This window comes from Athene cunicularia, assembly GCF_003259725.1.
Source record: "Athene cunicularia isolate RWA chromosome 1 unlocalized genomic scaffold, athCun1 chr1_part2, whole genome shotgun sequence".
Classification (NCBI taxonomy): Eukaryota; Metazoa; Chordata; class Aves; order Strigiformes; family Strigidae; genus Athene; species Athene cunicularia.
Window position 1 is genome coordinate 45,190,547 of NW_020799092.1, and position 12,601 is coordinate 45,203,147.

General features: G+C 39.2%; 1 protein-coding gene across 17 annotated transcripts in view; it reads left to right on the forward strand.

The window, feature by feature from the left end:
- GRIP1 (glutamate receptor interacting protein 1) overlaps nucleotides 1–12,601 on the forward strand; it is a 235,284-nt gene that overhangs the window by 220,266 nt on the left and 2,417 nt on the right. For 8 of the 17 annotated variants that reach the window (XM_026841100.1, XM_026841112.1, XM_026841103.1 and 5 more), the window contains 4 exons: nucleotides 2,139–2,250; nucleotides 2,396–2,440; nucleotides 4,896–5,129; nucleotides 12,081–12,227. In XM_026841100.1, coding sequence (XP_026696901.1) covers nucleotides 2,139–2,250; nucleotides 2,396–2,440; nucleotides 4,896–5,129; nucleotides 12,081–12,227 — 538 coding nt within the window. Of the gene's footprint in view, nucleotides 1–2,138; nucleotides 2,251–2,395; nucleotides 2,441–4,895; nucleotides 5,130–12,080; nucleotides 12,228–12,601 lie in introns of those variants that run through there. The other 9 variants (XM_026841101.1, XM_026841116.1, XR_003397644.1 and 6 more) reach the window with 8 other exon arrangements.

Here is a 12,601-nt window from a genome sequence, read left to right on the forward strand (position 1 = left end):
AGTTGTAGTTCCTGCTTCAGGGAAAATTTTTGCACATTAAACAATACTTACAGGAATGAGTCTGCCAGATCTTAAAACATGCTATGACCTCCTGTTTGTTTGTTGGGTTTTTTTAATTTTTTTCTCATATGTCAGTAAAAATCAAATCATAGGCACCTGTGTCTTCATATCTGCCCCACTACCTCTCCTTCAGCATTTTCATGCATCTAAATTTCTGATGGCTCTTTGAATAGCATCAGAAAACCAAATACATTTGTTATAGGTCAAACAATATTTCACATGACATAAAATCAATCTCTCAGGTTTCAGAAAAAAATCCATCTAGTTGAGAAATTATTTTGGTACCTCTTTTTCTCTGGTGCCGTAGCTCAGCTACAAATCAGTTTATTCATGTGGCTGTAATGGAGATGCAAAAGTTGAGCATTTCACACACCAGGAGACAAGGCTCAGAGAAAAAGCAAAAGAGTAGGTGAGGGCAGAAAAAGGAATTGCCACAGCTAAAAAGAGGTCCAGACATACAGGCTTTATCATCTCAGATTTCACAGAAGTCGGAGAAGAAATGGACCTCCAGTTCTAGGAAATCCAGTCTTTGCGGTCACAGACAATTGCCTCAAATAATCCTGTTCATTAAAGCAAGTTTCACTTTATGTTATATTAGTATGCAATATAAAAAAAGTTACTGTAATGGATAATTTAGTCTATGTTCAACATTGGCTTTTAAAACAACTGCTTAGGTTTACTGCAAAACCTGATTTCAGAAGTCAAGGATCTTTCTAAAATCATGTTTTAAATACTTTCTTATCTTGCCTGGGAGGAATTGCATCTGTGATCTGAGTAGGTATTCTCACCATTGCTGTATCTATTGCAATATCATAGGAAGAGACACTGATGCTAGATAGAGAATCATTGCAATAAGATTGAAATGGCTGACCATTGTCTGCTTGACTGATTGTAACTGTAAGAAAGCATCTCTGAGGCAGAGTATCATGTGTGTGAAGCATTCAAACTGTGTCCCTTGTGCTGGGCAATTCTATTTTAAAGCTGTTTTGTTAACAGTTCATGCTATTCTCAGTAATACATTGTTTGTCAAGCAAGGCCTCAGATGCTTCCATAATAGCATTTGCTCTGTTTATGTGCTGTTAAGCACCACTAGCTGCAGTCCATAAGCAGCTGCTCCAAAGTAACAGCTTGCTGCCACCAAATGGGTGAACTCTGGTTCCTTCCTCCCTGATCCTTCTCTTGTGCCTTTCACATAATCAGCCCCCTCCCATGTAGCAGCTCTGATGCTCCTGGGAACCTTCATTGAGCTGATATCCCTTGCTGAGACAGCGAAAAAATCCTGCTTCCTGCACACACACAAACACACACACACACACACACACACTGGAATGGTGTTGCTTGTGTTGCTGCAGTCCAGAGCTGGTGTTTTTCGTCAGACCTCTCTTGCTGGGCAACTTCCCTAAGCATCACTGTCACCAACATGTTGCTCAAGAGTATTAGTAATAAGGCTTTGGCTCATTTATGAAACACCAGAGACCTAAGTCTCCATGCAAGACAGTTGCATCCCTGAAACTTTCTGTGTGTTTGTGTATGAAATGACTGGAGCAGTTTATATGATGGAGTTAGGTGGGTTGAAACTGATAGTTATAAATGCAGCTTAGGCTGAAGAAATCAGGTAAAAATCACCACCGTCACTCTTTTGCAAAACGCTGTTTGCAAAAATGAGGGCTCTTTTCATATTCCCTGGAAGACATCTGTGAGGTTGAAAGGTTTTATTGCAAATATTTGTTACACAGAGCAGCTCTGCACACAGCTACTCGTTGATTCATTAATTTTCATAGGAAGGTCCCAGTTTCAATCCAGTAAAAATTGTTCTTGGAATCCACTTATCTCCTTACTGAGTAACTCCCTGCTCAGCTCCTGCCAGCTGCTAGCGACTGCCAGGTTATGAGACTTGTCTGTCATGTGCTCTGCATGTCCATTCAGCCTCTCATGATCAGCGATTCTTCCCCACTCTCCTGCCTACCTACCGAACGTTCGGTCATTCATGTTGCAAGCTGTGGCAAGGCACGTCTGTAAAATGTATTTTTCAAAGGAAAAAAAGTCCACATTTTTTTAACCTCTCCTTGTAAATCTAGCTTTGCAGGTACCCATGATAACACCGAAGCTGATCAGGAGGAAAATTTCTGGTCTCAGGCTCTGGAGGATTTAGAGACCTGTGGCCAGTCAGGAATTCTGAGGGAACTAGAGGTAGAGCAATCTTAACTTTTCTTTCCAATTATAAAGAAATATAATGGGTTTGCTTTGGTTTACACTCATTTTATTTCCTCCTTTTTTTCTTTTAAGTTGCACTAATCACACCAATGCATTTAAAAGCTTTAACCCCTCTCCACAGGACAAGGCTGACAGGCGTCTGTGTTTGAGAAACATGACTCTCTTGGTACCTACCCTTTACCTTTATATTTTTGCTTGTGCAGCTGCCTCCCCCATCCCTAGCCAGAGCTGTTTTCTTTTGTACAATGCAACCAAAATTCTATAAACATGTTCACCCCCGAGCTTTTGACTTGCAGCTTCTGCTGTGCATAACTATTGATGCTGTCTGCACAGGCAGCAAGTGGCACAGAACTTCTTAAATGGGCATAACCTTCCTGCAGCAATGCATCCCATTCTCTGACAGATGCTTTATGCAGCTTTTCTTAGCATGTTGTAGGTTGTCTTTTAAACTGAAACTTAATTTGATTAAGATGAACATAAAAGAAAATCAGCTTTTCAAAATGTTTACCTGCAATCTTACCAGTCTGCAAAAAAAAGCTGCCAATGTAAGAAATGTTTGTTATATGGCAGTTTTTTCACTACGTAAGAAATTTTCACATTTCATCCTGAAGTTAATTGCAAATCTAACCATGCTTCATGTTAGATTGTGAGGGGGACAGAGAGGGAAGGAAACAGAGACAGAGTAACTTTGAGTCTTTATTTTTCTAACCACCTTTTCACTAAGTTGTCTAATCAGAACAATTAAGATTATACTGCCACTTAAAGCTATGGAATGAAACGTCCTAAAATATTTTCTTTTATGTTCTTTTAAATTCCTGGAGCTGCAAAACTGGCAGAATCTCATTTTCATTTTTATGTTATATAAAGTCCTTTAGCAGCCAGGAGGAATGTGAATGGCATAAGTGGGTGAAAGTTTCTCAGTTCAGATTAATTTACTTCCTCAGATTTATGGCTTTTGTATTGCATGTATGGGTAGCAAAATGTGATTCTCATGTATTTGTTATTGCAAACCAGAGAAACGTAGGAGAAAATGTTATACTGGTTTAATTCCATAGTTAGATATGGTTCAGTACAGCAGGCTTCTCTTTCAGTTTTCAATATTCAGAGCACAATAAAAGGATATAGAAATATATAATACCAAAATGGAAATAGATCATTCATGCTGACCAGAATTCAGTTGCTTTAACACATTAAATTTTCCTCAGCCTTTTACAAAAGTGAAATTCAGAACTGTAGATGCTGTATCATTTATAGCAGCACCTTGTTGCACAACCCACAGCTCTGAAAAGAAAGCAAGACTCATTCAGTCTGTCAGGATGCTGAGAATGGCAATGCCTCTGTTTTATGAAGTGCCATTGAATAGTCAAGGACTCCTTATCATTTTTCATTTCAAGGTCTTCAGCCAAAGAGCAAAGAAAACTGCTGTTTGCAAAGCCCTCTAGATGCTTTTGCTCCATCAGGCAGCAATATCAGTCATTACTGAGCACAAGACAGACTGTTAAGGCTACAATATATTATCTGGTCATGAAAGTAGTGCCGGAGCTGGGAGAAAGAAGGGTGACAGACATGCTCATGAGAGTCAGAAGCAAACGTTTATTTGCCTGTTTTCCCCTTATTTTTTCCCCCTTCATTTTTACTTCTGCTTTTCAAACAGGCTGCCTGCATCCTGCCCTGGTCAAAGTTCAGGTTATGGACTTCAATTTCTGTTTCCAGTTGTCCATCAGCACCAGGAAGAATAAATAGGAAATTCAGTGTACACTATCCCAGCAGTGACATCTCTGTATGGTGGCTGTGCCAAAACACATTTGCCTCCCATTCCCCAGAGCAGAAAGCCTTTCACACGGGAGAAGGCTCCTTGCTGTGCACGGGTGCTTCTTCCACCATTCCACCCAGTGGATGAGATGACTCCCATCATCGTCTTTTAAGAGTTCACCCTCCATGTATTCTTGCATCTAACATAAAAGACTAGCTTTTACTGAGATTAAAAACAGCAGTGAGACAGGGCTTGTATCTCAGAGGTATAAGTGCTAAGCTAAGGTAGTTACTCTTGCAATATGTGTGTTCTGCAAAGTCTCTTTCCATGCAGTGAGATTACCTGCACTGAGCTTTCCCTGGCCTGGGATGGCATACGGGCACGCTCTCCGCCAGTGCTGACTCTAGAGTGGTTTATATACTCTGCTGAACATTTTTTGACCTTACACGCACAGTCTGAATTGTAAATGCCTTCTATAGCTCCAATTCCAGCAAATGCAATTATGCTGCAACTTAAATGTCATTTTATTTACACGTAAAATATTTTTTAAATAAGCAATTATACTACACACTCTTCAGTCTGCCAGGGGATTATCTTACCAGCATAGCCATTCTAGTGCTCAGTATTTTAGTTTGAAATGCCATCTGAAAACTTTTGCCCATAGGGTTCTGTTATTGTTGTTGTGTTTTGTTGTGGTCCTTTATTTTATAGTGACTTGCAAGCAGATTGAACATCTATCCTCTTGCCTTTTGCTGTGCCCTGAGTGATTGTGTTTTAACAAAGAATAGAGATGTTTTTCCTGCTGTTGTGAATTAACCACTTAACTCACATTCTGTATTTAAAATTAACCTGTTCATTAATGCTCTAGGCCACAATTATGTCAGGAAGTACAATGAGTTTGAATCATGAAAACACACAACCTCGTAACCAGCTGGGGAGACAAGCCAGCTTCCAGGAAAGAAGTACTGTAAGGCCACATTACAGTCAAGCTACTCGTAGCAACACATTGCCATCAGATGTGGGGAGAAAGTCCATGGTTCTGAAAAAAATTAAGCAAGAAATGAAAGAAATCATGTCACCAACTCCTGTGGAGTTACACAAGGTCTGTAATTTTCGTCTGACAGATTTGAAATAATATATTCAGCATAGGGAATCTAATTATATGGCAATACAGTAAGCACTTTTTATAATGACTCCACAGATGTAATTTGGGGGCCATGCATATTAGTTCTTACAAACACATTAATGATATATCTTTGTGGGGAAAACAAACAAATAAGATGCATCCTTGTCTACTATATCATTTTCCAATAAATCCTCAAAAGAGACTGCTCTTTTGCAAGGAGGATCCACTGGTAATTTAAATCAACAATACCAATAACTCATCTCTGCAAAATGTGTTCATTAAGGAAGCAAAGTTTAATTTCTATAAAATACATTTCTTTAGGAAATTACTCAGGAGGGTTTGGGGCTCCCATTGGTCCTCTTTCAAATTAACTCTCATTTTGAATCAAATACATGAGATTCAACGTATGTAATATAGAATGTTAATTCAAGTTAGATATTGCTTCACTTCTCTTTATAATTCCTTTGCTATAAAAAGGATAAATAATCTTCAGTCTATGCAACTTTTCACTGCTCAAGACTTGAAATCACCTGGTGATATAAAGGTGGCTCTGCACCCCAAGGAAGTACTGGATACTTTAGATATGCAGAGCAAACACCTTACCAGTTTAAGTCTCAAGTCCAGTGAGGCAATAACATCAGCCAGATTCCAAAACTTTGGGGAACATTATAATGCTGTTCTACTTGATTGGAATGAGCCTCCCATCTCCTGCACTCATCATCCACTTAAAAGTCTGAAATCTTCCCAAAGAGGAGGCAGAAGCATGGAGAAATTTTAAGATGCCACATGTTGGCATTCTCAAGAGAGTTGGTTTGGTTTGCGGGCTTGACTGAGTTTGGTTTGTAGTTTGTTCACTTTAGTTCAGTGAGGTAAAGACTCACTGAGTATGGGCTAATTGAACATAGAAGGTAGTAGAAAGTGGATTTTCTATATGGAAAAGTAATTCGTTGTCAATGTAAGCAATCAATATGATGTGTTGTGATAGTTTTAAAATACTAATGTTTCCAGCTTGATGTGAAGTGATTAATGGAGTTAGTTACTGTGCTCAGTTTTCCTGAGTGGCGAGTAAATGTGAGATATAAAACGACAACTATGCCAGTAGGCATTTCATGGTGTGTTCATGTTCAGCAAAGGCATAGTTTTCTCCTATGGATTATAAAACCAACCTTTCGTGATTGATAAAATAGATCCTTTCCTGGAAAGGAGGAGTCAGATTTCTATTAATGAGTTGATATTCTGATAGCTGCTAGCTCTTAGAGTCCTGGCAGTAAAAAATACACTGTTCTTGAGCTTACTCTTTCTTCAGTTGTCTTCAGTTCTTCAGTTTTTTAAGATTGCTGTGACCTTCTGGTTTAGTAATTTCCAGTTTTTGTTCAGACAATATTCCCACTTTTCCCATGTCTGATATAGTGATGTTCAGTTTGCTTATACTGTCTGTTCCATCATCCAGAAAAGAGACATTTCCTTTCAAAAAATCTAAAAGTTGAACCTGCTCCAAGGGTTTTCCAAATCGTTACAATCCTTTAAGAAAAACAGAAACCAGTGACTGGATCTTACGGTCTGATTTACCGAAGTGGGCTTGTACCCCTGTGATCACACATGCAACCCAAGCATCATGGGCTGCTTTTGTATTCATGCCCATCTTAGCAAGTTCTTATTTGTTAGTTTTCTTACTGGTTCTTGTCTAGCAATGTGCCTGTCACTTTCTCTCTCCTCCTTCATTTTTGTATTATACCTCTAGTTTAACCAGATGTTCATTGCTATTTCTGATGGACAGCTTGTCCAATGATTGCTTTCCAAAAGAGCTGCAATGCCACAGGAATGACTTCACTGTCAAGACAAATGATTCGATTCAAGTGTCTTTCATAATGGATCTTACTGGCCAATGTCTTAATCAGCTGGACCACTGACAGGACAACCAGTGAAATAAAAACTGTTTTCAAAAACTGTGATGTTATGAACAGTCTTTGAAACAGAAGCTAAGAGACAGTTTACCTAAGACTTATCTCAGCAAGACTTTCAAGCACGTACTTGGCTGCATGCTGCTCAGCTGTCCCAGTTTCCTCAGCAGGACACATCAGGTGCCTATTTACTGCCTTGGTGTGATAAGTCTGCATGCCTGTTGAGTCAGGGCCTATGTGCCCTATAGATCAGAGTTCATACTGTGAGATTGATTGCAGAAAATGAGCCAGTTAAGGTCAATATTCCACTGTTTTATCATAATCTGATTGTGAGAGCACAGTAAGATATGATTCTGCCAAAGAAAAAGCCATAAAAATGGAATGTATCAATAGCCAGTCTGACTGCATAAGGTAAAAGAAAATAAGAACGGACAAAAACTGCTCAGGCTACAAACACAAATGAATAAGTCTAACGGAGCAGCATGGTGAGCAGATGACATTACTAGCTTATCCTCCTCAGATGCACATCTGTCAGAAGGGTAACACAGCCCCGAGCATTATTTTGCTGAATGCTGCAAACTTTGCAGCAAGTTAACCTGAATTCTTCGCTGCATTACATTCATCAAGCGTGTACTTGAATTGTCTTTGTCCTGAGGAAGCTACGATTGAGATGTCGTACAAACCTCTTCAAACATTTGTTCTAGAGGGTTTAATAAGTAACATTTAATTTAACTGGATAGCAGATTGCTATGTCAGTACCCAAATTTAATTAATGCCTTTAATTGATTTTATCTACTTAGGTAAGCATTAATATTTTTCTAAAAATGATAGCAGACCATTTTTTAAGAGTTCCATAGAGCATACATTCCTCTGAGAGTGAAAATATGCTGTAGACATCAGATAATTTTTCAGTATTATTATTGGAAGTAGTCATTAACCTAAAATTACAGTCAATTAAAATATACCTCAATAGCTGATCTATGAATTTAAATTAAGCATTTTCACACAGATTTGACAGGGAGGAAAAGCATAGAAACAGTCTCAAAAGTTATAAGCCTCTATTTAAAATTTGTAACTATTTAATCGATTATAAAATATGAATTGAACTATTTCAGCTTTTTTTTTTCCCTTAGACATCTGATGTAAATTTAAAAGTCTAACAGATTGCCCATAATGGAGATTTTGCTGTTGAGATCAAACCTTCCAAACAGTTGTGATCACAAGTACAGATAAAACAGCATGATTTAGGTGTTGCATGAATTGGCTCATCTCATACCCTTCAGACAGGGCTACTGGCAAGTGAAGATGAGAAAACCATGTGGTAAGGCTTTGCCCATACCCATTATTAAATAAAAATCTGGGTATTTCAGATAGCAGGGTTTTTACTCTGAGATTCCCTTTTAAACCATATGCTGCCCTAAAAGGAAGGAGCTCCAAAATTTAACCTATAATACAAAAGAAAGTTCTCTGCAGATGACTTGGACCTAAAAAATGGGACTGCTGTCAAACATGCAAAAAAGTTAAATCGCAACTCATCCCTTAAGTAAGTATCAGTTTCTTTAATTTCCAAGCTCCTGTTAAATAAAGCAAAAATCAAGAGAAGATAGCCATAAGGAAAACAGTTTTTAAAAATCTTTTATGATATGTAAATCTGAAGAACCAGAGAAATAAGAAAATATTTTTGTACATAAAAGTTCTGATTGCAGGGTAGTGACTAATTCCCTTCCAGAATGCCCAGTCCATATAAGTCAGGAAGGTCCAACCTGAACAGTGGGGGGGAAGGGGTGTCACTAAAAGGCTTTGCATGATCATTCTCAAGTTCTGCTTCCCTCTGTCTACTTCCTGCTGTCCTGCAAATGCAGTTTCTCACTTCTACAGCAAAACTCCTCTTTCATGTCCCTTATCATTTGCAATGTGCCTTTTTTTGACTCCTAAGCAGGGCATGAAGTAGCATGTGCATTCCCCAGGCATTATTATAGATAAGACGCAAGATAAGGTGAGCTAATGTGGACTAGCACTTCCTATAGATCTGTAGAACGGAATTTTTATGTATTTTGTTTGCTAACAGACCTCTCACTAAAAAATAGGAAAAAGGCAACACTGTCCTAGACCATACAAATGGGACCACCATCTGTAGCACATGCAGAATTATTCTCCACTCTAGCTTGGCTTTGATAAAGTCTTGACTGTAATAGAGTGTACAGTTTGGTGTCAGAAAATAAAAGAAGGATGCTAACGTACTGAACAGAGTCCAGTGAAAAATAATCCTCATTTCACATTGCTGCACAGAAGGAGAGAATAAAGTGATCTTGTTCTCTGTGGATAGCATCTGGCTTAACTCTCAGTAAGGGTGGTTTCATTTAGACCTAAGGAAAACATTTGAAGCACTGGAAGGGATTACTTTTAATAGACTGTGGAGTCTCCATCACTGGAGATTTTAAAAAGCAGGACAGAGAAATGTCTCTTGGAGATGGGTTAGATGCAGTTGATCCTGCCTTAGGGCAGGAATACAGTCTAGATTACATCAGAGAGTCCTCTGTTTCACACATTTTTGTGGTTCATCTGAGGTTGGATCCAGCTACATTTAATTCCAGTACCTGAAAGAAGAGGAAGGGGAAAAGAAAAAGAGTAAGTGGGAAGGGAACATTCCCTTTAAAAATTGTGCCATCTGCGCTAGAACAGTGCATAGTATTTCAAGTAAGTCTTCTCCTCTTAGGCACTTTATCACATTTTACATTTAGTTTTCAAGGCTTCTTTAACATGAAGCACTCCTGTCCGTTGTGATGGTGTGGGAAAAAAGTTATCTCGGTGCTAATTATTTTTCATTCATTGAATGAATGAAGGCATCAATAAAATATATCTCTCCTTTATTAACATTTTCAGTCTTGCTAGGATGGTAGTCTTATGGCACTTTCATAGCACCTTCAAACATATTTCATATCAAAACCATGTTAGACATGCTATATCACAAGCAAAAGCCTCTGTTGATAACACATTAGAAGTTTCACAGAGTCTTGCTGGTACAGCAGCTGTTGATACAAATTTAAATCATTCTAAGGTGAATTACTTTGAATTTGCAGATAGGTTTGTCAGTAGCTGAAATGCCTTTTGACTCCTTCATGCTGAGATGGAGGGAAATATGACAGGTTCAGCAACAAGTTACTTTGGGGGACGATGGGAGAAAAGAAGACAAGGAGCTTAAACACAGTAGCCGCTGGGAAGTTTAAAACGACAGCTCATACCCAAATAAGAGAATCAGTCACTGGCAGAGAGAAAGACTTCAGTTTAGCTAACAGGACTTTAGGTGTGGCTTTCTGCTTTTGCTGTACTAGACAGAGGGATTAAAATGAGAGAAGAGGAGGAACTGGTGCAAAGTAAGGGACAAATACTGTGTGGGGGTATTTGTACTTACCACAGCATGAGACAAAGAGATGTTTTCATAGCAGCCCAGCAATTCACTGGCCACATCTACAGATAAAATGGTGCTAATGCTGCAGCAGCTGGTGGTGTGTCTTCTGCCAGCTCAGCTCTTGCCAAACTGACTAGTGAGTCTGTTCGTTCTGGTTAAAGCACTGTTGATATAACCACTAAAGCCAAGTAAATTCAACTGCTGAGAGCAGGAAAAAAACCCCACCCAACTATCTGTGCTCTTTGCTTATCTGACCAAATTCTTCAGTCCTGTTTTGAGACAACCTTGTCTGTTCTTGCTTACCTTTTCACAATAGCAGTTAAGGGAAGATTTCAGAAGCTGGCTGAAGGCAGCACCAACCAGCATGGTGCCCCAGCACTGCTCTGCCTTGGGATTCTTCTATGAAATACTGACCAGGTCCCCAGCAGCCTGATCTGAAGTCAGTCTTGGCCCTGCCTTGAGCAAGAGGTTGGACTAGAGACTTCCCAAAGTCCCCTCCGATTTGAATGATTCTGTAATTCAGAAACACCAGACGGAAATTCGGTGGCTGGCACACACAAGGATTCAGCACATGGAGCATTACTGGTACCAAGCCATTAAAAAATTACAGAGCACTCTTAATGTTGCCATTTTATCAGCCAAGGTATGTTTTGAACCAGTAATTTGAACCTGAAGTGACATTAGCCATAACAGTAAAAGCACAATTTTTGCCTGTGTGAGTGCGTCTGCACACACATTTTGTGCCAGTATCAGTGTCAGTCAGTTGTCACACCATTCATTCACACAGTTTACTTGCATAAGTCTGCACCCCTGATGTGAGAGAGAAACAAGAAAGGAAAAAAAAACCTCACAGAAATAAAAACCTACGTGTACCACGTACCTACAAAGAAATCTCTGAATCCTTTTCTATCAAGTAACTGAATTCACAAAACTACCTGCAAGGGCTTGTTCTCTGAACACCCAGAAAACCTTCTAACAGTTTTATTAACAACTTCTATTTCCTGCTTTTGAATGACCATCTGTTGTCTATGTAACTGTAAGAACACTGCCTCCAAGCTCTTTCTGAAGGAGCCTTATTCAGACTTCCTTAAAAGATTGCATTATAACTCTTATACTGAGCACGTTTGAGGTGAGGCCTTAACAGGCTGGATCAACTGCCTGGCCAAAACCAGGCTGGCTAGGGTGCTGGTGGCGCTTATGCCTTAGGGAAGTTTTGGCAGACAGGACATCAGTTGTTTGGCTGAGGCCAGGTCTTAACCCCTGGAATAAAACTAAACTTAATCTTGTACACAGATCCTGGCAACTAGAAAACAGGGTAGCAAAAAACTAAGGCTCAAAAAAAAATCACACCACAAAAAAAAAAAAAAAGCACAAATTTCCAGCTGACAAGCAGCAGTTAAAAGGGCTGTTTATTACTGAAGAATAAGGCAGACTATTACTATAATGTCAAAATGGGGCCAACTCCTATATAATACTGTAAGTACCTATTAGGTAAGTGATCTAATGGAGAGGGCAACCCAAACTAAAACACACTAGGAAGAAAGCCTGCCTAGTACTTGTAGAAATGTGGAAAAAATGGTTTTTTTTCTTTCTCATCATGTCACATCAACCCCACAGGTAACTTTGTACAAGGACTCTGATGGAGAAGACTTTGGGTTCAGTGTCTCAGATGGTTTATTGGAAAAAGGCGTGTATGTTAAAAATATTCGACCAGCTGGCCCTGGCGATCTGGGAGGTTTAAAACCATATGACAGACTTCTACAGGTAATGTTTCTGGCACCACACAGGTTTAGCGTGAACAGACATGTCGTACAGATTACTTTGTAAACACACTGCAGGATGTTTAGGTAGCTGTGTACCTAGAGGTGCTTGTAGAAAACTGCACGAACCATTTTCATCACTTATTTAGAACAACCTTCTTATCTATGTTGCTTATTATAGTTTAAATTATGAGCAGTACCATTCTTTTGTACTTCTGCTGGGAAAGGATGTGTGTAGGGGGATAGGAAGAAGGACAAATGATCATAATTGCTCTGCGCCACAGGGTGTGTAAAACACTTAGATCCTCAGTAAGAAAAGGCGGCACTTCATGGTGACTTGGGCTTTTATGCAGTGGCAGGAAGGCTAGATTTTTTTTT